General features: G+C 40.2%; 1 protein-coding gene across 1 annotated transcript; it reads left to right on the forward strand.

Annotated features, from left to right (window-relative positions):
- The first annotated feature begins 23,630 nt into the window (after positions 1–23,630).
- LOC147988812 (meiotic drive suppressor JIEYAO-like) lies at positions 23,631–27,572 on the forward strand. Its single transcript, XM_087535942.1, has 8 exons — positions 23,631–23,711; positions 23,909–23,983; positions 24,174–24,689; positions 24,974–25,339; positions 25,929–26,038; positions 26,152–26,201; positions 26,304–26,365; positions 26,734–27,572. Exons 1-8 carry the CDS (start codon positions 23,631–23,633, stop codon positions 27,217–27,219), a joined length of 1,746 nt encoding a protein of 581 aa, XP_087392068.1. The 3' UTR covers positions 27,220–27,572.
- Positions 27,573–27,864: the final 292 nt, after the last annotated feature.

The raw sequence follows: 27,864 nt of genomic DNA on the forward strand, positions 1-27,864 counted from the left end.
GGTGACTACGTCATGAGGATGCCGAGAAAGACGAACAAAATCGGTAATGGGAGCAACGGTATAATGAGCATGGTGATGACTCAGGAGGATACCGATGCACACCTGATTTTGTAAAATATTGTGAAGTATGAGGAACATCACATGATAACCAAAGGTTCACTCGAATATCATTCGTGTAATCATAGGGACCGATATGGATGTCCACGGATACGCTATCGGTCATTGAACGAAGTTCTTTTTGTTCATATATATTTTAAATATTTAAAGTATAAACAAAACTACAAAATAAAACAAAAAACGAAACCAGTAAACATAAAGAAAAAAAGGATGTAGCCTCGCTCGCGTGCAGGCTGGTCCCATCTGGGCTCCTCCCGACGCGGGGCTGCTGCTCGCTTAAAGCAAGAAATAGGGAGTGCTCCTTCAGCGCTTTACGCGCCCAAAATGCCAACTGCCGCCCACGCTGGAGCCAACGGGCCATGGCCCATAATTCGCTCGCCTGCTAGTAAGAAATAGGGAGTGCTCCTTCAGCGCTTTATGCGCCCAAAATACCAACTCGCGCCCACGCTGGAGCCAACGGGCCATGGCCCATAATTCGCTCGCCTGCTAGTAGGCCGGTGCGATTCTTTCGCTCGATCTCCAGCTGGTTCGTGGCACACCCCTCCTCCGCAATGGGCCAGCCCATGTTTCATTTTTTTCTTTTGTAAAATTATGCAAAAAACAACGTCCTGAGAAGGATTCGATCCTGCGATGCGGGGTTGCAGCGCATGACTCGCTAGCCACCCGCGCTAGTTGAGTTACGTGATTAATTTGAGCTTCTTCCCTCTTTTATTCTTTCTATCTTTCTTTCTTTTCCTTTTTTGTTTTTTCGTTTTTCTTTTCATTTCTTCCCTTTTTCTTTTTATTCATTCTTTTTCTTTTTTAGTCTTCTTTCTTCCTTTTCTTTTTCTAATTCGATATAAAAAGTTCACCGGATTTATGAACATTTTATCAAATTTGATGAACTTTTTTTTCAAAATTGGTGAACTTTTTCTCAAATTCAATGAACTTTTTTCTAATTCGATGACATTTTATCAGAACCGGTGAACTATTTTCAAATTCGATGAACTTTTTTTCAAATTTGGGTGAACTCTTTTTTGAAGTCAATGAACTTTTTCCAAATTCAATGAACTTTTTTTCAAGTTCGATAAACTTTTTCTCAGATTTGTGAACCTTTTTCAAAACCAATGAACTTGTTTTGAAAGTCGGTGAACTTTTTGTCCAAATTAGATGAATTGTTTTATTAAAAATTGGTGAACTCTTTTAATTTAGATGAACTTTTTTTAAATTCATGAACTTTTAAAAATTTGCGATTTTTTTTGCAAAAATATTTGACCTTTTTGTCGTATTCCAAGAACCTTTTTTTTAGTTCGTGATTTTTTAAAAAATTCACGTTTTTTGTGAACCTTTTCTGAAAAGTCAACGGTCAATGTTGAACTTATCCGCGGTCAACAACGACCGGTTAATTCGAAACTGAGTAAAACGATCGAACCAGAAAAAACGAAGCGAAGCAACACCTTTTGTTTTTTGAACGAGCGATCACAAGGGAACGAACCAGTGCTCGCACTCTTTATCTTGGGCAGGCCCATGACTGGAGGTACGTGAGCGCTCATTCTCCTAACCGGCGCAGAAGGCGCCGGTTAGGAGCTCCCCTGGTTTGTTCCCTCAAAAGAAAAAAAACTGGCTGGTTTCGTTCAGGTCGCTCCCTCCCTAGTCGCTAGTTTTTTTGTGAGATTTCCTAGTCGCTAGTTTGACCATGACATGATATTGACCCATCAATTTTCTTACAAAAGTCACGAATTTTAAAAAAAAGTTCATAGATATTGGAAAAAGGTTGATGAGTTTAGAAATAGTTCATCTACTTTGAAAAAAGTTCATCGCTTCTGGAAAAAATTCATCAACATTCAAAAACAGTTCACAAATTTGAAAAAAAGTTCATTGGATTCGAAAAAAGTTCCTCGAAGTTGAATTTTTTTGCCAATTTGAAAAAAGTTCATCAAATGTTGGAAAAAGTTCATCGATTTGAATAAAAAGTTTACCAATCTCGAAAAAAGTTTATTGAATTTGAAAAAAGTTAATCGAATTTGAAAAATAGTTCATCGAATTTGAAAAAGGTTCATCAAATTTGAAAAAAGTTCAACGCATTTGATAAGTTCATTGATGTTAAGAAAAATTTCAAAAAAATTTAAAAAAGTTCATCAAACCCAGGAAGAAGAAAAGCAAAAAAGAAAAAGAAAAAACAAAAAAGGAAAACAGAAAAAGAAAAAGAAAAAAAAACAGAAGAAAAAACGAAGTAAAAGGCGTAGAAAGATGAAAGTAGCACATAGATTTTGGGGTGGCCGGTTGGTTATGTAGCTTACCTTTTTTTTGAAGTTAAAGCAAAGCTTTATAACTTAACGGTGTATGGGTAAATCACCCGCAACACAAACAGCCACTTGGGCTGGTACATCGGACACCCACTCGACAGCCGAGTTTGCAGGGTACATATGACCAAGGCTTGCTAGCTCATGAGCCGTGGAGTTAGCACTACGGCGACACCATTTTATTACAAATTTAGAAAACCACAGCTTAAGCTTACCTTTGAGCAAGGGGTCCTGGGTTCGAATCAAAGCACGGGCATAATTTATTTCGAGTTTTGAAAAACAGAGGAAAAAATCTAGATGGGCTAGCCCAGCAGAGAGGTGGGGGTATGCTCCCGATTGCGAGTTGTACTGTATCGGGCGCATAAGGCGCCAAATAGGATTTGCGAGAAATAGGGGTGCCCGTTGGGGGACGCAGCGAGCGTCATATCCTGAGAAGTAGGCCCATAGAACCCAGATAACAATATACCCCGAGAATTAGGCCCAGTGTTTGTGCCCCGTCGATGGCCCTGTTGTCGCTCGTGTCGCCGCCATCGTCGGTTCTTCCTCGTCGCGTCCCTGCCGCGGCCTCCACCCTGCCCTCAAGTTTGGCCATTGACCATCAGAATTTCTGCGATCTGTACGTACCTTTTGCCGCAGCTCCTGAGTCTCCGCGTACAGATCTGACCTGCAGCCCATGGTGGTGGTCACATCGATCTTCGGCTCCTGTGAACCACGGTTGGACCTCATGCCTCGTAATATCTTCTTCGCTTCCTCAAATTGGAGAATTGCCATCTGATCATTCATCGTTGAAAAGGCAAATCCTTAATAAGGGTTTCTTCTCTTGCCAAGCGCACTTTAGTATGCACTTTTATATGACAGTTACGTAGTACATTGCTATTCCGAATTTCATCTATTGGTGTTTTTTTTGGGATTATTGCTGCTGGAACCCTTGAGGGTTTTCTCACAAGCTCGTTTTCTTTGATGGTGCTTGAATGGAGATACATACAGTATTACTCCCTCCGTCCCATAATGTAAGACGTTTTTTGACAGTAAAAAAACGTCTTACATTATGGGACGAAGCGAGTAGTTCCTAACTAATATTACCAAGAATTTGTGTCCATTGGAAATAATAGTAGCTTTATTTAAGCTTCACACTTCTTCCTGTGCAAATATGAGGCATGAATATTGATTATTCAACTTGCACGGCTGCTAAGCATGTAAGCTTTAATCAATTTATGTATCAGAACTATTGCTACGAACTGCTTACATTTAGTTTACTTGGCATGTGCCTGACTTGTGAGATCTTATGAGTTTCACCTTTAGCCTACCCCAACTTGTTTGGGACTAAAGGCTTTGTTGTTGTTGTTGTTGTTGGCATGTGCCTGACTTATGTGGTATCTTCATGTTATATATGGAGGGAAGGAGCTTCTTATTTAATTAGCAAGACATGTGTTGATTTTGATTAGAAATATGACGCTGCGGTTTGTCATCATTGTCTTCAACATAAGTGCTTGAACAATGCTTATAATGTCAAACTTTTGGACATTTCTCATCAGTTGAATCAACTGGCAGGGGCACTAGTTTGTAGGAACAAAGCCATTGCAGAGTCGAAGCAGTTATGAATGAAGTTTGCAATGCCCTTGCTGTAAAATTGTGCACAATATAAATAATACAACACTTTCATATTGTAATACTTGTAAGTCGTTTTCATGAAATATGTTTTTTTACCTAATTGGTGAGATTGCCACATTTGACATTTACTTTTCGAGTAGATGATTTTTCATATAAAAAACTTTTTCATCCGAGTTAGTATGCAAAAGTTATGCCCATTTTTACAAATTTCAGAGAGATTTTGCAAATAAAGTCAAAATTCACATTTGCAAATTTTCCCAACAACTAGACCACATATCACATAGGAAACTTATTTTCTTTTATTTTTTTTGACATTTCCATCATTTTCTTTTATTTTTTTTAAAACTGAAAAGGCGATCCACGGGGAGGGGGTAGAGTTTGAAAATGGGACCTTTAGTACCGGTTCGTGGCACGAACCGGGACTAAAGGTCTCAACCCCATTAGTCCCGGTTCGTGCGTCAAACCGAGACTAAAGGTGTAATCTTTAGTCCCGGTTTGAGGCACGAACCGGGACTAACGGTCATCGCACCCTTTAGTCCCGGTTCATGTCTTAAACCGGGACTAAAGGGCCCGAGTGAACCGGGACTAATGCCTTAGCCGCATGAACCGGGACCAATGCTCACATTAGTCCCGGTTCGTGACTGAATCGGGACTAATGTGAATATTGCCCCGTGACCATAGCCCTGTTTTCTACTAGTGCTCCCATTGCAAGAAAGATCAATCTAGTAGGCCAAACCAAATTGATAATTCGAAGAGACTTGCAAAGATAACAAATCATACATAAAAGAATTCAGAGGAGATTCAAATATTGTTCATAGATAATCTTGATCATAAACCCACACAATTCATCGGATCTCGACAAACACGAGGGACTTGTGTGTAGTCTCCTACTGGATTGATACATTGGTTCTCAAAAACTAAGGGAAATACTTACGCTACTTTGCTGCATCACCGTTTTCTCTTCAAGGGAAAACCAACGCATGCTCAAGAGGTAGCAACCCTCTTCTTTAAATTAGGTCTGGCAGATGCGGGATGAACTCCTACCACAAGATCGCATACGAGCAATTCAAGAGGAATTGGCAGGATTCTTTCTTGACCACGTCATCAACAAAGCCGGAGAATACCATGTGGAATTTGACATTAGATGTTAGGGATTGTAAGAGATCTTATATTGTATATATGTAGCTAGTAGCGTCGGATAGATATACGAAAACTTGTTGTTCGGCAAATATCTCGGAGAAAGAGAGGTGCACTCCTCTTTGTATATGTTTATGATGATCTTGTGTAATTAATGGTTCCTTCATTTGCTTACTAGCTAGCATGTCGAGTTCTCTCTATACGTATAGTAGCTAGCGTCGACCAAGCACGGAGATAAGAGAGGTCACTTCTCTCGATTAGCTAGCTAACACAATATATGAAACCCCTAAATTAACCCTCCAAAACCCCCTACCCCCCTTAAAAATCAAAAACCCCTGCTCCTGCCAGCTGCTGACGTGTGGATGACTTTTGGTGCCGGTTGGTGTTACCAACCGGGACTAAAGGTCCTCTTGCCTGGGCGCCCCGCAGCGGCCACGTGGAGCCCCTTCTGTCCCAGTTTGTAAGTGAACCGAGACCAAAGGTTTTGGGCTTTAGTCCCGGTTCTAGAATCAGGGCTAATGGGCCTCTGGAACCGGGACAAATGGGTCGTTTTCTACTAGTGATAACAGACACAATCCAGAACGATACACAATAGCTCTAATTTATCAATCATATGTAGGCATGTATTCCGTATATAGTTATACATGCTTGCTGTAAGAACTTGCATGATATCTTTTGTCCTACCCTCTCATGGCAGCAGGGTCCTAATGGAAACTATGTTGGAAATATGCCTTAGAGGCAATAATATTTGTATTATTATATTTCCATATTCATAGTTAAGAGTTTATATTTTATGTTATAATTGCTATGATCCTGGAATATGTGATACAGTAGAAAACTCATATGCACGTGTGGAATGATAAACAGTAAATAAAAGGTTCCTAGTCTTGCCTCTAACACTAGCTCAAGTGTTGTTGGTGATCATGTTTTCTGGATTTTAGGATATCGTTAAGTGTAACGATAGTCCTAAAACAACATTGAGGTTACTGACGTTAGAAGAACGATCATATTGAATTGACCCAAAACTTATCTGTTATACTTTGTGATTCTATCATCCGAAATCATCTGTTATAACACAGAGTCTTAGCATGTGTTTTAGTTCCTCAGACCATGAGAGTGTCTTTGTCACTTCCTACCAGACAGTGGGCCTTGGGGTTGCTCAAACATCATCTGTAACAAGGTGATCATAACAACAACTTTCAGGTTCACTAGAAAGTTTGACCGGATAACTCGAGAGTGGGATTTGCTCCTTCGAGAGATATTCTTATGTCAGGGCCCTCTTGGTGTGATAACATCCATCATCGTCTGGCCAGACACAGGTGACTACGTCATGAGGATGCCGAGAAAGACGAACAAATCGGTAATGGGAGCAACGGTATAATGAGCATGGTGATGACTCAGGAGGATACCGATGCGCACCTGATTTTGTAAAATATTGTGAAGTATAAGGAACATCACATGATAACCAAAGGTTCACTCGAATATCATTCGTATAATCATAGGGACCGATATGGATGTCCACGGATACGCTATCGGTCATTGAACGAAGTTGTTTTTGTTCATATATATTTTAAATATTTAAAGTATAAACAAAACTACAAAATAAAACAAAAAACAAAACCAGTAAACGTAAAGAAAAACAGGATGTAGCCTCGCTCGCGTGTAGGCCGGTCCCATCTGGGCTCCTCCCGATGCGGGGCTGCTGCTCGCTTAAAGCAAGAAATAGGGAGTGCTCCTTTAGCGCTTTATGCGCCAAAAATGCCAACTGGCGCCCACGCTGGAGCCAACGGGCCATGGTCCATAATTCGCTCGCCTGCTAGTAAGAAATAGGGAGTGCTCCTTCAGCGCTTTATGCGCCCAAAATGCCAACTGGCGCCCACGCTGGAGCCAACGGGCCATGGCCCATAATTCGCTTGCCTGCTAGTAGGCCGGTGCGATTCTTTCGCTCGATCTCCAGCTGGTTCGTGGCACACCCCTCCTCCACGATGGGCCAGCCCATGTTTCATTTTTTTCTTTTGTAAAATTATGCAAAAAATAACGTCCTGAGAAGGATTCGATTCTGCGACGCGGGGTTACAGCGCACGACTCGCTAGCCACCCGCGCTAGTTGAGTTATGTGATTAATTTGAGCTTCTTCCCTCTTTTATTCTTTCTATCTTTCTTTCTTTTCCTTTTTTGTTTTTTCATTTTTCTTTTCATTTCTTCCTTTTTTCTTTATATTCATTATTTTTCTTTTTTAGTCTTCTTTCTTCCTTTTCTTTTTCTAATTCGATATAAAAAGTTCACCGGATTTATGAACATTTTTTCAAATTTGATGAACTTTTTTTTCAAAATTGGTGAACTTTTTCTCAAATTCAATGAACTTTTTTCTAATTCGATGACATTTTATCAAAGCGGTGAACTATTTTCAAATTCGATGAACTTTTTCTCAAATTTGGGTGAACTCTTTTTTGAAGTCGATGAACTTTTTCCAAATTCAATGAACTTTTTTTCAAGTTTGATAAACTTTTTCTCAGATTTGTGAACCTTTTTCAAAACCAATGGACTTGTTTTGAAAGTCGGTGAACTTTTTGTCCAAATTAGATGAATTGTTTTATTAAAAATTGGTGAACTCTTTTAATTTAGATGAACTCTTTTTTAAATTCATGAACTTTTAAAAAATTGCGATTTTTTTTGCAAAAATATTTGACCTTTTTGTCGGATTCCAAGACCCTTTTTTTTAGTTCGTGATTTTTTAAAAAATTCACGTTTTTTGTGAACCTTTTCTGAAAAGTCAACGGTCAATGTTGAACTTATCAGCAGTCAACAACGACCGGTTAATTCGAAACTGAGTAAAACGATCGAACCAGAAAAAACGAAGCGAAGCAACACCTTTTGTTTTTTGAACGAGCGATCACAAGGGAACGAACCAGTGCTCGCACTCTTTATCTTGGGCAGGCCCATGACTGGAGGTACGTGAGCGCTCATTCTCCTAACCGGCGCAGAAGGCGCCGGTTAGGAGCTCCCCTGGTTTGTTCCCTCAAAAGAAAAAAAACTGGCTGGTTTCGTTCAAGTCGCTCCCTCCCTAGTCGCTAGTTTTTTTTGTGAGATTTCCTAGTCGCTAGTTTAACCATGACATGATATTGACCCATCAATTTTCTTTAAAAAGTCAAGAATTTTAAAAAAAAGTTCATAGATATTGGAAAAAGGTTGATGAGTTTAGAAAAAGTTTATCTACTTTGAAAAAAGTTCATCGCTTCTGGAAAAATTTCATCAACATTCAAAAACAGTTCACAAATTTGAAAAAAAGTTCATCGGATTCAAAAAAAGTTCATCGAAGTTGAATTTTTTTGCCAAATTTGAAAAAAGTTCATCAAATTTTGGAAAAAGTTCATCGATTTGAATAAAAAGTTTACCAATCTCGAAAAAAGTTTATTGAATTTGAAAAAAGTTAATCGAATTTGAAAAATAGTTCATCGAATTTGAAAAAGGTTCATCAAATTTGAAAAAAGTTCAACGCATTTGATAAGTTCATTGATGTTAAGAAAAATTTCAAAAAAATTTAAAAAAGTTCATCAAACCCAGGAAGAAGAAAAGCAAAAAAGAAAAACAAAAAACTAAAAAGGAAAACAAAAAAATAAAAAAACAAAAGAAAAAAACGAAGTAAAAGGCGTAGAAAGATGAAAGTAGCACATTGATTTTCGGGTGGCCGGTTGGTTATGCAGCTTACCTTTTTTTGAAGTTAAAGCAAAGCTTTATAACTTAACGGTGTACGGGTAAAACACCCGCAACACAAACAGCCACTTGGGCTGGTACATCGGACACCCACTCGATAGCCGAGTTTGCAGGGTACATATGACCAAGGCTTGCTAGCTCATGAGCCGCGGAGTTAGCAATATGCCGACACCATTTTATTACAAATTTAGAAAACCACAGCTTAAGCTTACCTTTGAGCACGGGGTCCTGGGTTCGAATCAAAGCACGGGCATAATTTATTTCGAGTTTTGAAAAACAGAGGAAAAAAGCTAGATGGGCCAGCCCAGCAGAGAGGTGGGGGTATGCTCCCGATTGCGAGTTGTACTGTATCGGGCGCATAAGGCGCCAAATAGGATTGCGAGAAATAGGGGTGCCCGTTGGGGGACGCAGCGAGCGTCATATCCTGAGAAGTAGGCCCATATAACCCAGATAACAATATACCCTGAGAATTAGGCCCAGTGTTTGTGCCCCGTCGATGGCCCTGTTGTCGCTCGTGTCGCCGCCATCGCCGGTTCTTCCTCGTCGCGTCCCTGCCGCGGCCTCCACCCCGCCCTCAAGCTTTGGCCATTGACCTTCAGAATTTCTGCGATCTGTACGTACCTTTTGCCGCAGCTCCTGAGTCTGCGCGTACAGATCTGACCTGCAGCCCACGGTGGTGGTCACATCGATCTTCGGCTCTTGTGAACCACGGTTGGACCTCATGCCTCGTAATATCTTCTTTGCTTCCTCAAATTGGAGAATTGCCGTCTGATCATTCATCGTTGAAAAGGCAAATCCTTAATAAGGGTTTCTTCTCTTGCCAAGCGCACTTTAGTATGCACTTTTATATGACAGTTACGTAGTACATTGCCATTCCGAATTTCATCTGTTGGTGTTTTTTTGGGGATTATTGCTGCTGGAACCCTTGAGGGTTTTCTCACAAGCTCGTTTTCTTTGATGGTGCTTGAATGGAGATACATACAGTACTACTCCCTCCGTCCCATAATGTAAGACGTTTATGACACTAAAAAACGTCTTACATTATGGGACGAAGCGAGTAGTTCCTAACTGATATTACCAAGAATTCGTATCCATCGGAAATAATAGTAGCTTTATTTAAGCTTCACACTTCTTCCTGTGCAAATATGAGGCCTGAATATTGATTATTCAACTTGCACGGCTGCTAAGCATGTAAGCTTTAATCAATTTATGTATCAGAACTATTGCTACGAACTGCTTACATTTAGTTTACTTGGCATGTGCCTGACTTGTGAGATCTTATGAGTTTCACCTTTAGCCTACCCCAACTTGTTTGGGACTAAAGGCTTTGTTGTTGTTGTTGTTGTTGTTGTTGTTGGCATGTGCCTGACTTATGTGGTATCTTCATGTTATATATGGAGGGAAGGAGCTTGTTATTTAATTTGCAGTACATGTGTTGATTTTGATTAGAAATATGACGCTGCGGTTTGTCATCATTGTCTTCAACATCAGTGCTTGAACGATGCTTATAATGTCAAACTTCTGGAAATTTCTCATCAGTTGAATCAACTAGCAGTGGCACTAGTTTGTAGGAACAAAGCCATTGCAGAGTCGAAGCAGTTATGAATGAAGTTTGCAATGGCCTTGCTGTAAAATTGTGCACAATATAAATAATACAGCACTTTCATATTGTAATACTTGTAAGTCGTTTTCATGAAATATGTTTTTTAAACCTAACTGGTGACATTGCCACATTTGACATTTACTTTTCGAGTAGATGATTTTTCATATAAAAAAACTTTTTCATCCGAGTTAGTATGCAAAAGTTATGCCCATTTTTACAAATTTCAGAGAGATTTTGCAAATAAAGTCAAAATTCACATTTGCAAATTTTCCCAACAACTAGACCACATATCACATGGGAAACTTATTTTCTTTTATTTTTTTTGATATTTCCATCATTTTCTTTTCTTTTTTTAAAACCTGAAAAGGCGATCCACAGGGGGGGTAGAGTTTGAAAATGGGACCTTTAGTACCGGTTCATGGCACGAACCGGGACTAAAGGTCTCAACCCCATTAGTCCTGGTTCGTGCGTCAAACCGGGACTAAAGGTGTAATCTTTAGTCCCGGTTTGAGGCACGAACCGGGACTAATGGTCATCGCACCCTTTAGTCCCGGTTCATGTCTTAAACCGGGAATAAAGAGCCCGAGTGAACCGGGACTAATGCCTTAGCCGCATGAACCGGAACCAATGCTCACATTAGTCCCGGTTCGTGACTGAACCGGGACTAATGTGAATATTGCCCCGTGACCATAGCCTTGTTTTCTACTAGTGCTCCCATTGCAAGAAAGATCAATCTAGTAGGCCAAACCAAATTGATAATTCGAAGAGACTTGCAAAGATAACAAATCATACATAAAAGAATTCAGAGGAGATTCAAATATTGTTCATAGATAATCTTGATCATAAACCCACACAATTCATCGGATCTCGACAAACACGAGGGACTTGTGTGTAGTCTCCTACTGGATTGATACATTGGTTCTCAAAAAATGAGGGAAATACTTACGCTACTTTGCTGCATCACCCTTTTCTCTTCAAGGGAAAACCAACGCATGCTCAAGAGGTAGCAACCCTCTTCTTCAAATTAGGTCTGGCAGATGCGGGATGAACTGCTACCACAAGATCGCATACGAGCAATTCAAGAGGAATTGGCGGGATTCTTTCTTGACCACGTCATCAACAAAGCCGGAGAATACCATGTGGAATTTGACATTAGATGTTAGGGATTGTAAGAGATCTTATATTGTATATATGTAGCTAGTAGCGTCGGATAGATATACGAAAACTTGTTGTTCGACAAATATCTCGAAGAAAGAGAGGTGCACTCCTCTTTGTATATGTTTATGATGATCTTGTGTAATTAATGGTTCCTTCATTTGCTTACTAGCTAGCATGTCGAGTTCTCTCTATACGTATAGTAGCTAGCGTCGACCAAGCACGGAGATAAGAGAGGTCACTTCTCTCTATTAGCTAGCTAACACAATATATGAAACCCCTAAATTAACCCTCCAAAAACCCCTACCCCCCCCCTTAAAAAACAAAAACCCCTGCTCCTGCCAGCTGCTGACGTGTGGATGCCTTTTGGTGCCGGTTAGTGTTACCAACCGGGACTAAAGGTCCTCTTGCCTGGGCGCCTCGCAGCGGCCACGTGGAGCCCCTTCTGTCCCAGTTTGTAAGTGAACCGAGACTAAAGGTTTTGGGCTTTAGTCCCGGTTCCAGAATCGGGGCTAATGGGCCTCTGGAACCGGGACAAATGGGTCGTTTTCTACTAGTGATAACAGACACAATCCAGAGCGATACACAATAGCTCTAATTATCAATCATATGTAGGCATGTATTCCGTTTATAGTTATACATGCTTGCTGTAAGAACTTGCATGATATCTTTTGCCCTACCCTCTCATGGCAGCAGGGTCCTAATGGAAACTATGTTTGAAATATGCCTTAGAGGCAATAATATTTGTATTATTATATTTCCATATTCATAGTTAAGAGTTTATATTTTATGTTATAATTGCTATGATCCTGGAATATGTGATACAGTGGAAAACTCATATGCACGTGTGGAATGATAAACAGTAAATAAAAGGTTCCTAGTCTCGCCTCTAAGACTAGCTCAAGTGTTGTTGGTGATCACGTTTTCTGGATTTTAGGATATCGTTAAGTGTAACGATAGTCCTAAAACAACATTGAGGTTACTGACGTTAGAAGAACGATCATATTGAATTGACCCAAAACTTATCTGTTATACTTTGTGATTATATCATCTGAAATCATCGGTTATAACACAGAGTCTTAGCATGTGTTTTAGTTCCTCAGACCATGAGAGTGTCTCTGTCGCTTCCTACCAGACAGTGGGTTTTGGGGTTGCTCAAACATCATCTGTAACAAGGTGATCATAACAACAACTTTCAGGTTCACTAGAAAGTTTGACCGGATAACTCGAGAGTGGGATTTGCTCCTTCGACGATGGAGAGATATTCTTATGTCAGGGCCCTCTTGGTGTGACAACATCCATCATCGTCTGGCCAGACACAAGTGACTACGTCATGAGGATGCCGAGAAAGACGAACAAAATCGGTAATGGGAGCAACGGTATAATGAGCATGGTGATGACTCAGGAGGATACCGATGCACACCTGATTTTGTAAAATATTGTGAAGTATAAGGAACATCACATGATAACCAAAGGTTCACTCGAATATCATTCGTGTAATCATAGGGACCGATATGGATGTCCACGGATACGCTATCGGTCATTGAACGAAGTTGTTTTTGTTCATATATATTTTAAATATTTAAAGTATAAACAAAACTACAAGATAAAACAAAAAACGAAACCAGTAAACGTAAAGGAAAATAGGATGTAGCCTCGCTCGCGTGCAGGCCGGTCCCATCTGGGCTCCTCCCGACGCGGGGCTGCTGCTTGCTTAAAGCAAGAAATAGGGAGTGCTCCTTCAGCGCTTTATGCGCCCAAAATGCCAACTGGCGCCCACGCTGGAGCCAACGGGCCATGGCCCATAATTCGCTCGCCTGCTAGTAAGAAATAGGGAGTGCTCCTTCAGCGCTTTATGCGCCCAAAATGCCAACTGGCGCCCACGCTGGAGCCAACGGGCCATGGCCCATAATTTGCTCGCCTGCTAGTAGGTCGGTGCGATTCTTTCGCTCGATCTCCAGCTGGTTCGTGGCACACCCCTCCTCCGCGATGGGCCAGCCCATGTTTCATTTTTTTTCTTTTGTAAAATTATGCAAAAAACAACGTCCTGAGAAGGATTCGATCCTGCGACGCGGGGTTACAGCGCACGACTCGCTAGCCACCCGCGCTAGTTGAGTTATGTGATTAATTTGAGCTTCTTCCCTCTTTTATTCTTTCTATCTTTCTTTCTTTTCCTTTTTTGTTTTTTCGTTTTTCTTTTCATTTCTTCCTTTTTTCTTTTTATTCATTCTTTTTCTTTTTTAGTCTTCTTTCTTCCTTTTCTTTTTCTAATTCGATATAAAAGTTCACCGGATTTATGAACATTTTTTCAAATTTGATGAACTTTTTTTTCAAAATTGGTGAACTTTTTCTCAAATTCAATGAACTTTTTTCTAATTCGATGACATTTTATCAAAACCGGTGAACTATTTTCAAATTCGATGAACTTTTTTTCAAATTTGGGTGAACTCTTTTTTGAAGTCGATGAACTTTTTCCAAATTCAATGAACTTTTTTTCAAGTTCGATAAACTTTTTCTCAGATTTGTGAACCTTTTTCAAAACCAATGAACTTGTTTTGAAAGTCGGTGAACTTTTTGTCCAAATTAGATGAATTGTTTTATTAAACATTGGTGAACTCTTTTAATTTAGATGAACTTTTTTTTAAATTCATGAACCTTTAAAAATTTGCGATTTTTTTTGCAAAAATATTTGACCTTTTTGTCAGAATCCAAGAACCTTTTTTTAGTTCGTGATTTTTTAAAAAATTCACGTTTTTTGTGAACCTTTTCTGAAAAGTCAACGGTCAATGTTGAACTTATCAGCAGTCAACAACGACCGGTTAATTCGAAACTGAGTAAAACGATCGAACCAGAAAAAAACGAAGCGAAGCAACACCTTTTGTTTTTTGAACGAGCGATCACAAGGGAATGAACCAGTGCTCGCACTCTTTATCTTGGGCACGCCCATGACTGGAGGTACGTGAGCGCTCATTCTCCTAACCGGCGCAGAAGAAGGCGCCGGTTAGGAGCTCCCCTGGTTTGTTCCCTTAAAAAAAACTGGCTGGTTTCGTTCAGGTCGCTCCCTCCCTAGTCGCTAGTTTTTTTTTGTGAGATTTCCTAGTCCCTAGTTTGACCATGACATGATATTGACCCATCAATTTTCTTAAAGAAGTCAAGAATTTTAAAAAAAGTTCATAGATATTGGAAAAAGGTTGATGAGTTTAGAAAAAGTTCATCTACTTTGAAAAAAGTTCATCGCTTCTGGAAAAATTTCATCAACATTCAAAAACAGTTCACAAATTTGAAAAAAAGTTCATCGGATTCAAAAAAAGTTTATCCAAGTTGAATTTTTTTGCCAAATTTGAAAAAATTTCATCAAATGTTGGAAAAAGTTCATCGATTTGAATAAAAAGTTTACCAATCTCGAAAATAGTTTATTAAATTTGAAAAAAGTTAATCGAATTTGAAAAATAGTTCATCGAATTTGAAAAAGGTTCATCAAATTTGAAAAAAGTTCAACGCATTTGATAAGTTCATTGATGTTAAGAAAAATTTCAAAAAAAATTTAAAAAAGTTCATCAAACCCAGGAAGAAGAAAAGCAAAAAAGAAAAACAAAAAACAAAAAAGGAAAACAAAAAAAAAAAAAACAGAAGAAAAAAACGAAGTAAAAGGCGTAGAAAGATGAAAGTAGCACATTGATTTTGGGGTGGCCGGTTGGTTATGCAGCCTACCTTTATTTTGAAGTTAAAGCAAAGCTTTATAACTTAACGATGTACGGGTAAATCACCCGCAACACAAACAGCCACTTGGGCTGGTACATCGGACACCCACTCGACAGCCGAGTTTGCAGGGTACATATGACCAAGGCTTGCTAGCTCATGAGCCGCGGAGTTAGCACTACGCCGACACCATTTTATTACAAATTTAGAAAACCACAGCTTAAGCTTACCTTTGAGCACGGGGTCCTGGGTTCGAATCAAAGCACGTGCATAATTTATTTCGAGTTTTGAAAAACAGAGGAAAAAGCTAGATGGGCCAGCCCAGCAGAGAGGTGGGGGTATGCTCCCGATTGCGAGTTGTACTGTATCAGGCGCATAAGGCGCCAAATAGGATTTGCGAGAAATAGGGGTGCCCGTTGGGGGACGAGCGAGCGTCATATCCTGAGAAATAGGCCCATAGAACCCACATAACAATATACCCTGAGAATTAGGCCCAGTGTTTGTGCCCCGTCGATGGCCCTATTGTCGCTCGTGTCGCCGCCATCGCCGGTTCTTCCTCGTTGCGTCCCTGCCGCGGCCTCCACCCCGCCCTCAAGCTTTGGCCATTGACCTTCAGAATTTCTACGATCTGTACGTACCTTTTGCCGCAGCTCCTGAGTCTTCGCGTACAGATCTGACCTGCAGCCCACGGTGGTGGTCACATTGATCTTCGGCTTTTGTGAACCACGGTTGGACCTCATGCCTCGTAAAATCTTCTTCGCTTCCTCAAATTGGAGAATTGCCGTCTGATCATTCATCGTTGAAAAGGCAAATCCTTAATAAGGGTTTCTTCTCTTGCCAAGCGCACTTTAGTATGCACTTTTATATGACAGTTACGTAGTACATTGCTATTCCGAATTTCATCTGTTGGTGTTTTTTTTGGGATTATTGCTGTTGGAACCCTTGAGGGTTTTCTCACAAGCTCGTTTTCTTTGATGGTGCTTGAATGGAGATACATACAGTACTATTCCCTCCGTCCCATAATGTAAGACGTTTTTGACACTAAAAAACGTCTTACATTATGGGACGAAGCGAGTAGTTCCTAACTGATATTACCAAGAATTCGTGTCCATTGAAAATAATAGTAGCTTTATTTAAGCTTCACACTTCTTCCGTGCAAATATGAGGCCTGAATATTGATTATTCAACTTGCACGGCTGCTAAGCATGTAAGCTTTAATCAATTTATGTATCAGAACTATTGCTACGAACTGCTTACATTTAGTTTACTTGGCATGTGCCTGACTTGTGAGATCTTATGAGTTTCACCTTTAGCCTACCCCAACTTGTTTGGGACTAAAGGCTTTGTTGTTGTTGTTGTTGGCATGTGCCTGACTTATGTGGTATCTTCATGTTATATATGGAGGGAAGGAGCTTCTTATTTAATTTGCAGGACATGTGTTGATTTTGATTAGAAATATGACGCTGCGGTTTGTCATCATTGTCTTCAACATCAGTGCTTGAACGATGCTTATAATGTCAAACTTCTGGAAATTTCTCATCAGTTGAATCAACTGGAAGTGGCACTAGTTTGTAGGAACAAAGCCATTGCAGAGTCGAAGCAGTTATGAATGAAGTTTGCAATGGCCTTGCTGTAAAATTGTGCACAATATAAATAATACAGCACTTTCATATTGTAATACTTGTAAGTCGTTTTCATGAAATATGTTTTTTTAACCTAACTGGTGATATTGCCACATTTGACATTTACTTTTCGAGTAGATGATTTTTTATATAAAAAACTTTTTCATCCGAGTTAGTATGCAAAAGTTATGCCCATTTTTACAAATTTCAGAGAGATTTTGCCAATAAAGTCAAAATTCACATTTGCGAATTTTCCCAACAACTAGACCACATATCACATGGGAAACTTATTATCTTTTATTTTTTTGACATTTCCATCATTTTCTTTTATTTTTTTAAAACTGAAAAGGTGATCCACGGGGGGGGGGGGGGGGGGGGGTAGAGTTTGAAAATGGGACCTTTAGTACCGGTTCGTGGCACGAACCGGGACTAAAGGTCTCAACCCCATTAGTCCCGGTTCGTGCGTCAAACCGGGACTAAAGGTGTAATCTTTAGTCCCGGTTTGAGGCACGAACCGGGACTAATGGTCATCGCACCCTTTAGTCCCGGTTCATGTCTTAAACCGGGACTAAAGGGCCCGAGTGAACCGGGACTAATGCCTTAGCCGCATGAACCGGGACCAATGCTCACATTAGTCCCGGTTCGTGACTGAACCGGGACTAATGTGAATATTGCCCCGTGACCATAGCTCTGTTTTCTACTAGTGCTCCCATTGCAAGAAAGATCAATCTAGTAGGCCAAACCAAATTGATAATTCGAAGAGACTTGCAAAGATAACAAATCATACATAAAAGAATTCAGAGGAGATTCAAATATTGTTCATAGATAATCTTGATCATAAACCCACACAATTCATCGGATCTCGACAAACACGAGGGACTTGTGTGTAGTCTCCTACTGGATTGATACATTGGTTCTCAAAAACTGAGGGAAATACTTACACTACTTTGCTGCATCACCCTTTTCTCTTCAAGGGAAAACCAACACATGCTCAAGAGGTAGCAACCCTCTTCTTCAAATTAGGCCTGGCAGATGCGGGATGAACTCCTACCACAAGATCGCATACGAGCAATTCAAGAGGAGAATACCATGTGGAATTCTTTCTTGACCACGTCATCAACAAAGCCAGAGAATACCATGTGGAATTTGACATTAGATGTTAGGGATTGTAAGAGATCTTATATTGTATATATGTAGCTAGTAGCGTCGGATAGATATACGAAAACTTGTTGTTCGGCAAATCTCTCGAAGAAAGAGAGGTGCACTCCTCTTTGTATATGTTTATGATGATCTTGTGTAATTAATGGTTCCTTCATTTGCTTACTAGCTAGCATGTCGAGTTCTCTCTATACGTATAGTAGCTAGCGTCGACCAAGAACGGAGATAAGAGAGGTCACTTCTCTCTATTAGCTAGCTAACACAATATATGAAACCCCTAAATTAACCCTCCAAAACCCACTACCCCCCTTAAAAAACAAAAACCCCTGCTCCTGCCAGCTGCTGACGTGTGGATGCCTTTTGGTGCCGGTTGGTGTTACCAACCGGGACTAAAGGTCCTCTTGCCTGGGCGCCCCGCAGCGGCCACGTGGAGCCCCTTCTGTCCCAGTTTGTAAGTGAACGAGACTAAAGGTTTTGGGCTTTAGTCCCGGTTCCAGAATCGGGGCTAATGGGCCTCTGGAACCGGGACAAATGGGTTGTTTTCTACTAGTGATAACAGACACAATCCAGAGCGATACACAATAGCTCTAATTCATCAGTCATATGTAGGCATGTATTCCGTATATAGTTATACATGCTTGTTGTAAGAACTTGCATGATATCTTTTGTCCTACCCTCTCATGGCAGCAGGGTCCTAATGGAAACTATGTTGGAAATATGCCTTAGAGGCAATAATATTTGTATTATTATATTTCCATATTCATAGTTAAGAGTTTATATTTTATTTTATAATTGCTATGATCCTGGAATATGTGATACAGTGGAAAACTCATATGCACGTGTGGAATGATAAACAGTAAATAAAAGGTTCCTAGTCTCGCCTCTAAGACTAGCTCAAGTGTTGTTGGTGATCACGTTTTCTGGATTTTAGGATATCGTTAAGTGTAACGATAGTCCTAAAACAACATTAAGGTTACTAACACTAGAAGAACGATCATATTGAATTGACCCAAAACTTATCTGTTATACTTTGTGATTATATCATCTAAAATCATCTGTTATAACACAGAGTCTTAGCATGTGTTTTAGTTCCTCGGACCATGAGAGTGTCTCTGTCGCTTCCTACCAGACAGTGGGCTTTGGGGTTGCTCAAACATCATCTGTAACAAGGTGATCATAACAACAACTTTCAGGTTCACTAGAAAGTTTGACCGGATAACTCGAGAGTGGGATTTGCTCCTTCGACGATGGAGAGATATTCTTATGTCAGGGCCCTCTTGGTGTGACAACATCCATCATCGTCTGGCCAGACACAGGTGACTACGTCATGAGGATGCCGAGAAAGACGAACAAAATCGGTAATGGGAGCAACGGTATAATGAGCATGGTGATGACTCAGGAGGATACCGATGCACACCTGATTTTGTAAAATATTGTGAAGTATAAGGAACATCACATGATAACCAAAGGTTCACTCGAATATCATTCGTATAATCATAGGGACCGATATGGATGTCCACGGATACGCTATCGGTCATTGAACGAAGTTGTTTTTGTTCATATATATTTTAAATATTTAAAGTATAAACAAAACTACAAAATAAAACAAAAAACGAAATCAGTAAACGTAAAGAAAAACAGGATGTAGCCTCGCTCGCGTGCAGGCCGGTCCCATCTGGGCTCCTCCCGACGCGGGGCTGCTGCTCGCTTAAAGCAAGAAATAGGGAGTGCTCCTTCAGCGCTTTATGCGCCCAAAATGCCAACTGGCACCCACGTTGGAGCCAACGGGCCATAGCCCATAATTCGCTCGCCTGCTAGTAGGCCGGTGCGATTCTTTCGCTCGATCTCCAGCTGGTTCGTGGCACACCCCTCCTCCGCGATGGGCCAGCCCATGTTTCATTTTTTTTCTTTTGTAAAATTATGCAAAAAACAACGTCCTGAGAAGGATTCGATCCTGCAACGCGGGGTTACAGCGCACGACTCGCTAGCCACCCGCGCTAGTTGAGTTGTGTGATTAATTTGAGCTTCTTCCCTCTTTTATTCTTTCTATCTTTCTTTCTTTTCCTTTTTTGTTTTTTCGTTTTTCTTTTCATTTCTTCCTTTTTTCTTTATATTCATTCTTTTTCTTTTTTAGTCTTCTTTCTTCCTTTTCTTTTTCTAATTCGATATAAAAAGTTCACCGGATTTATGAACATTTTTTCAAATTTGATGAACTTTGTTTTCAAAATTGGTGAACTTTTTCTCAAATTCAATGAACTTTTTTCTAATTCGATGACATTTTATCAAAACCGGTGAACTATTTTCAAATTCGATGAACTTTTTTTCAAATTTGGGTGAACTCTTTTTTGAAGTCGATGAACTTTTTCCAAATTCAATGAACTTTTTTTCAAGTTCGATAAACTTTTTCTCAGATTTGTGAACCTTTTTCAAAACCAATGGACTTGTTTTGAAAGTCGGTGAACTTTTTGTCCAAATTAGATGAATTGTTTTATTAAAAATTGGTGAACTCTTTTAATTTAGATGAACTTTTTTTAAAATTCATGAACTTTTAAAAATTTGCGATTTTTTTTGCAAAAATATTTGACCTTTTTGTCGGATTCCAAGACCCTTTTTTTTAGTTCGTGATTTTTTAAAAAATTCACGTTTTTTGTGAACCTTTTCTGAAAAGTCAACGGTCAATGTTGAACTTATCAGCGGTCAACAACGACCGGTTAATTCGAAACTGAGTAAAACGATCGAACCAGAAAAAAACGAAGCGAAGCAACACCTTTTGTTTTTTGAACGAGCGATCACAAGGGAACGAACCAGTGCTCGCACTCTTTATCTTGGGCAGGCCCATGACTGGAGGTACGTGAGCGCTCATTCTCCTAACCGGCGGCGCCGGTTAGGAGCTCCCCTGGTTTGTTCCCTCAAAAGAAAAAAAAACTGGCTGGTTTCGTTCAGGTCGCTCCCTCCCTAGTCGCTAGTTTTTTTTGTGAGATTTCCTAGTCGCTAGTTTGACCATGACATGATATTGACCCATCAATTTTCTTTAAAAAGTCAAGAATTTTAAAAAAAGTTCATAGATATTGGAAAAAGGTTGATGAGTTTAGAAAAAGTTCATCTACTTTGAAAAAAGTTCATCGCTTCTGGAAAAAATTCATCAACATTCAAAAACAGTTCACAAATTTGAAAAAAAGTTCATCGGATTCGAAAAATGTTCATCGAAGTTGATTTTTTTTGCCAAATTTGAAAGAAGTTCATCAAATTTTGGAAAAAGTTCATCGATTTGGATAAAAAGTTTACCAATCTCGAAAAAAGTTTATTGAATTTGAAAAAAGTTAATCGAATTTGAAAAATAGTTCATCGAATTTGAAAAAGGTTCATCAAATCTGAAAAAAGTTCAACGCATTTGATAAGTTCATTGATGTTAAGAAAAATTTCAAAAAAATTTAAAAAAGTTCATCAAACCCAGGAAGAAGAAAAGCAAAAAAGAAAAAGAAAAAACAAAAAAGGAAAACAGAAAAATAAAAAAATAAAAAAACAGAAGAAAAAAACGATGTAAAAGGCGTAGAAAGATGAAAGTAGCACATTGATTTTGGGGTGGCCGGTTGGTTATGCAGCTTACCTTTTTTTTCTGAAGTTAAAGCAAAGCTTTATAACTTAACGGTGTACGGGTAAATCACCCGCAACACAAACAGCCACTTGGGCTGGTACATCGGACACCCACTCGACAGCCGAGTTTGCAGGGTACATATGACCAAGGCTTGCTAGCTCATGAGCCGCGGAGTTAGCACTACACCGACACCATTTTATTACAAATTTAGAAAACCACAGCTTAAGCTTACCTTTGAGCACGGGGTCCTGGGTTCGAATCAAAGCACGGGCATAATTTATTTCGAGTTTTGAAAAACAGAGGAAAAAAGCTAGATGGGCCAGCCCAGCAGAGAGGTGGGGGTATGCTCCCGATTGCGAGTTGTACTGTATCGGGCGCATAAGGCGCCAAATAGGATTTGCGAGAAATAGGGGTGCCCGTTGGGGGACGCAGCGAGCGTCATATCCTGAGAAGTAGGCCCATAAAACCCAGATAACAATATACCCTGAGAATTAGGCCCAGTGTTTGTGCCCCGTCGATGGCCCTGTTGTCGCTCGTGTCGCCGCCATCGCCGGTTCTTCCTCGTCGCGTCCCTGCCGCGGCCTCCACCCCGCCCTCAAGTTTTGGCCATTGACCTTCAGAATTTCTGCAATCTGTATGTATCTTTTGCCGCAGCTCCTGAGTCTCCGCGTACAGATCTGACCTGCAGCCCACGGTGGTGGTCACATCGATCTTCGGCTTTTGTGAACCACGGTTGGACCTCATGCCTCGTAATATCTTCTTCGCTTCCTCAAATTGGAGAATTGTCGTCTTATCATTCATCGTTGAAAAGGCAAATCCTTAATAAGGGTTTCTTCTCTTGCCAAGCGCACTTTAGTATGCACTTTTATATGACAGTTACGTAGTACATTGCTATTCCGAATTTCATCTGTTGGTGTTTTTTTGGGGATTATTGCTGCTGGAACCTTGAGGGTTTTCTCATAAGCTCGTTTTCTTTGATGGTGCTTGAATGGAAATACATACAGTACTACTCCCTCCGTCCCATAATGTAAGACGTTTTTTGACACTAAAAAACGTCTTACATTATGGGACGAAGCGAGTAGTTCCTAACTGATATTACCAAGAATTCGTGTCCATTAGAAATAATAGTAGCTTTATTTAAGCTTCACACTTCTTCCTGTGCAAATATGAGGCCTGAATATTGATTATTCAACTTGCACGGCTGCTAAGCATGTAAGCTTTAATCAATTTATATATCAGAACTATTGCTACGAACTGCTTACATTTAGTTTACTTGGCATGTGCCTGACTTGTGAGATCTTATGAGTTTCACCTTTAGCCTACCCCAACTTGTTTGGGACTAAAGGCTTTGTTGTTGTTGTTGTTGTTGTTGGCATGTGCCTGACTTATGTGGTATCTTCATGTTATATATGGAGGGAAGGAGCTTCTTATTTAATTTGCAGGACATGTGTTGATTTTGATTAGAAATATGACGCTGCGGTTTGTCATCATTGTCTTCAACATCAGTGCTTGAACGATGCTTATAATGTCAAACTTCTGGACATTTCTCATCAGTTGAATCAACTGGCAGTGGCACTAGTTTGTAGGAACAAAGCCATTGCAGAGTCGAAGCAGTTATGAATGAAGTTTGCAATGGCCTTGCTGTAAAATTGTGCACAATATAAATAATACAGCACTTTCATATTGTAATACTTGTAAGTCGTTTTCATGAAATATGTTTTTTTTTAACCTAACTGGTGAGATTGCCACATTTGACATTTACTTGAAGTTTGGAGGTTTCTTTGAAAATTCCAGCTTCCCAACTTCGTATTGCTCCACCATCTCTTAAAAAACGTTGAATCAAACAAGGTGTGAAACTGATTTGGGATGCAATTCCAGGTTAAACTTGTTTGAGTCAAACAAACAGTGGGACTGGAATTCCAGGCCAGTTCGGCAGCAATGGATAAAATGCACAAGGAGGAGGCAATCAAAACCACCTATCATGAAGATACTACCAGTACTGATGGATCAAGGACGGATGTATACGATCCATCGAATCCTCCGTATCCTCCATGCCCTCCTGCTGTTGGACTTAGCTTAAGTGACTCTATCCGTTTAGTAGCTAAGGTGCAGTAATTAACTAACCAACATTCTTTTTTGAACTTTATGGCATTTCTATCTTATCATGTTTGCTTTCCCTAGTATAGCTCTTGACGCTCCCCTCCCTCCCTTTGCAGTGGTCACGTGAGAAAGAAGCTGCAATTGGTGCCATCAGAGCATCCAGTATAATCTTCCCAGACCGCATCCCTAAGGTTCTCTGCATTTGAAAAAAATCATTTGGTTATTTATATTTTACATTTTTCCTGCAGTATTTTGTGTGTGTGCTACTTATGCAACATTTTTGTTTTATTGTCCTATAGTGCATTGCTTATTTCTTTTTTCTTTGCTAATCGAATTACTGATTTCCTTTCACCTCTTTTGATTCTGAATGGATCAATTTAGGAGGTGAATCATGTCTTCCATGATAGAGTGCACCATTTGGCACCCATCCTGGATAAGGATAGCGTCCGGCGCTTTCTCCGCTTTATCTGGGGAAATGGGGCCGGCATGCAATGGGGTTCGATCATCACCCCAGAGGCTTTGAACCATATGATTGCACAAAATGCGGTAAAATGTGTCAAAGCTGCCTTGGAGGGTCAGGCACCTGAGCTTGATGGGTGCAGGGCCGGTCCCAACTGCATGAACCAGTATGGATACTATCCCCTCCACCGAGCTGCTGAATTTTTTTCGGTCGACATGATTCAGTTGCTCATCCGCCACGGCGCATCCGCCAATCTACGCACATCCGGTGCTGAGGTCATCGAGGGCCTTCTCCCACTCCATGTTGCAGTCGAGAACACGTGCATGCACAAGTATCTAGAAGACAGTCTATTTCCTAACCATGAGCATCGGGATTACAGTGAGGCAGATGCCCACTTTATCTTCAAGCTCATCCATCTTTTGTGCCTACCTGAAATGGTTTGTATCCACCCATAAATCAAATTACTAATTCTCCAGTTCTGCAACATGGTTAAAAGAAGTTGGCATATACCTCGAACTTGAGGACCGTACTTTCTTTATGTCCATTGTCAAAGTCAGAATTGTTCCCAGCTAGAAAAGAATTTCAAGTGGCTGCAAACAAATTTGAAAATGTGTTTCTCTTTTGGTTGGAAGTGAGAACACAATTTTAAGTTAATCAGAACTGGCACATTGCCTATAAATTCTAAAAGCTCAGTTTTTGTCTATGCTGGTGGTTTTTGCAGAAAATCTTTTTGGATTCCACTAGGCTGATCGCAAAACACACAGATAATCTACTTGATGAGCTTTGGAATTACATAAAAGATGGAAAGCTTGCCGAGACAGCCGTTTTGCTACTGGCAGCCCAAGAGCAGATCCGTGTGGGAACTTCCTGTAAGAAAATTGGAAATAGTAAGGCAGATGGGTTTCAGGTTATCTACGAATGTATTATGGACAACAGTATCAAATTACAGTCTGAAAAGGGCCAAAACCTAATGGAAAAGGAGGAATTGGAGACAAAAATAAAGCTTCATCATACAGCAATGATGCTTGTTCATGTAATTTCCAAAGCTGGTGAAGGTCTTGAATCATACATTCGAAACCATCTAGAGGTATCACAGTGTTGGTGGTTGCAGTTACAATGCCTCTATTTTCTTCGCTTTACTAAAATTTGCATAGCTTCTTGGTAATTCCTGCATTATCCTGATATATATAGAATAGGAAATGCTAAAAATACTGTCAATTATTGAGATAAATAGCAAAATTTGTACTTTATCTAGAACATTTAAGTTTCTGGAACTTGATGTTTCTGAAGTTTAGTTCAGTTTACACAAATTTTGGATAAGCAATGACACTCACCATTTGGAACCTGTCGAGGTTTTTGTGTTCAGTTAGATAACATGAAAACTACATTTCACCTTTGGGAAATCTAAACTAAACAATCGAGGCAAATTCAGAAAACTAAAACAAATATAGTTAAGGCAGAATTTGTGCTTCTGAACATGTATTTTTGTAATCAAATACATTCATATTACAATGTTATTTACCATTGAAACTATTCATTTTGCCTTTCCAATTTGTGATGTCTTACTTTCGTGTTTCCAATGTAAATAATTCTCTCTGTCATCCCTGAGTCATCTTTGATTATGTGATGGTGCTTATGGCATAGCTCATCTCTCACAAGTCAAAATTGTAATGCAGGCACCCCATTTCATGCAGGTGCCCTGTTTGGACGTCCTTGAACGTGTTTCATCGATTCTCAAGGATCACGGTTTTTCTCCTGCTCCAGAATGTGTAGACATTAGAAACCTGTATGCTTTTTACGCGTCAATTCCATTCTTCAACGATTATGGTTTTGCAATTCCAAAATTTACATACATATGCATAATTTGTGTGATCTGTGTTCTCCTACTTGTTCTTGAAGCTGCCCCTATCATGATGTGTTGTCAAGTGAGGAAATACCTAGAAAACCTGGTACGTGTCTGTCTTGTTTGTTTTTTCGTGGTGTGTATTGATTTGAATTATTTATCTCAAAATTAGTTGGAAAACCCCTAATTATTTTATGATGGAAATCAGGGGAAAGTGTCGCAGACAGGGAAGCTCTAGAAATGGATTATCTACGCACAGTAGTGAACAAGGTAAAGATATCAAAATATCATGGCCAAAGATTTATTGTTTGATTTTGATGACCAGACCTCTATATATAAAACTTGTAAATTTGTACGCATTATTCAAGCTGAATTGATCTGACGCTCAATAGATATCCAAGCCGTGATCAAATTCTGTATAGTTCATCATATTTGTGGTAACCCAGGAAATTTACTTAATGCTAAAATACAATTGGATTTGTGAAACAAAGCAGCCAATTTAATATCTCAATGCCCTTCGAAAAAAAATATCATCTAATATCTCAAGGCAGTGTTGCCGCTTGCCGGTAGGCTTCACTGAAACATGTTATGTTTTGAGGTTTCTAACATTTAGATCTTTATTGACGTTCAAGAGCCAGGCTGCAAGGAGGAAGAGAAAACCGAGACGATGGGAGCACAAACTCGCCAGGAGAAGCTTCTTCCCATGGTGGAGATCGGTGTTATCTGGCCGGTCTAAAGTCAAGATCATCCCCCACAAATGGGCATGTCCTTCTGAATGCTTGGATCTCAAGATGGCTTGGAATAAACCCGTTGAACGCCTGGATGGCGAGACAGCTTCGAAGAAGGCAACCGCCCAGGATGGTTCTGCTGCTGCAGCTCCCGGCTCGATGGGTCGAGTTCCCATGGTAGTATATAGTAGCAAGCCCGGTGAGTTGTTTACTGTAATACCGCTCGATGATATACCCAAATACATGAGGCGACACAGAAGGCAATCCAGAAGGCTGTTTAGTACAGCGGTTACTTATCAGCCCAGGATGGTGATTGGTGCAGCGGTTAATTCTCAGCCCAGACGGCTGTTTGGTACAGCGGCATCGATGCTGCTCAAAGTGCTGAAGAGGGCATGAGGAGTAGTATAGAAAGGCAAGGCCACCTTGCATGCTGGTCTTCTCTTTCAAGTTTCTGAGCATGCTCGTGTTATGCAAGGCACCCTCCTAAATAACAGACATACTTATATGCGTATGCTGTATGTAATGCCTCTGTGGAGTATATCCTGTATTCGCTAATTCTTTTCTCGAGCATTGTTCTCTTAATCCCGGTTGTCAATCGTGAATTCCTGTTAGCGCCCATACCGTAACAATGAGAACCTTAACTGTATGCTCCCATAGAATAACTTTCTCCAGTTGTTTCAATTCAAGAGTATAGTTGTTTCAATTCAAGAGTATAGTTCAGACGGTGTTGAGCCGATGGTCTCGTGTGCTTGTCGTATTCGCTAATTCTTTTCTCGAGCATTGTTCTCTTAATCCCGGTTGGCAATCGTGAATTCTTGTTAGCGCCCATACCATAACAATGAGAACCTTAACTGTATACTCCCCTAGAATAACTTCCTCCGGTTGTTTCAATTCAAGAGTATAGTTGTTTCAATTCAAGAGTATAGTTCAGACGGTGTTGAGCCGATGGTCTCGTGTGTGCTTGTCGTCTGTTCGGGGCGGTAAGGGCATCTCCAGCCGTTGGCCCCTCAGGACGCATAAAAATCGCTCCCTGGGGGCGAG

Source organism: Triticum urartu, chromosome 1A (assembly GCF_056163025.1).
Source record: "Triticum urartu cultivar PI428250 chromosome 1A, HENAU_Tu73, whole genome shotgun sequence".
Lineage (NCBI taxonomy): Eukaryota > Viridiplantae > Streptophyta > Magnoliopsida > Poales > Poaceae > Triticum > Triticum urartu.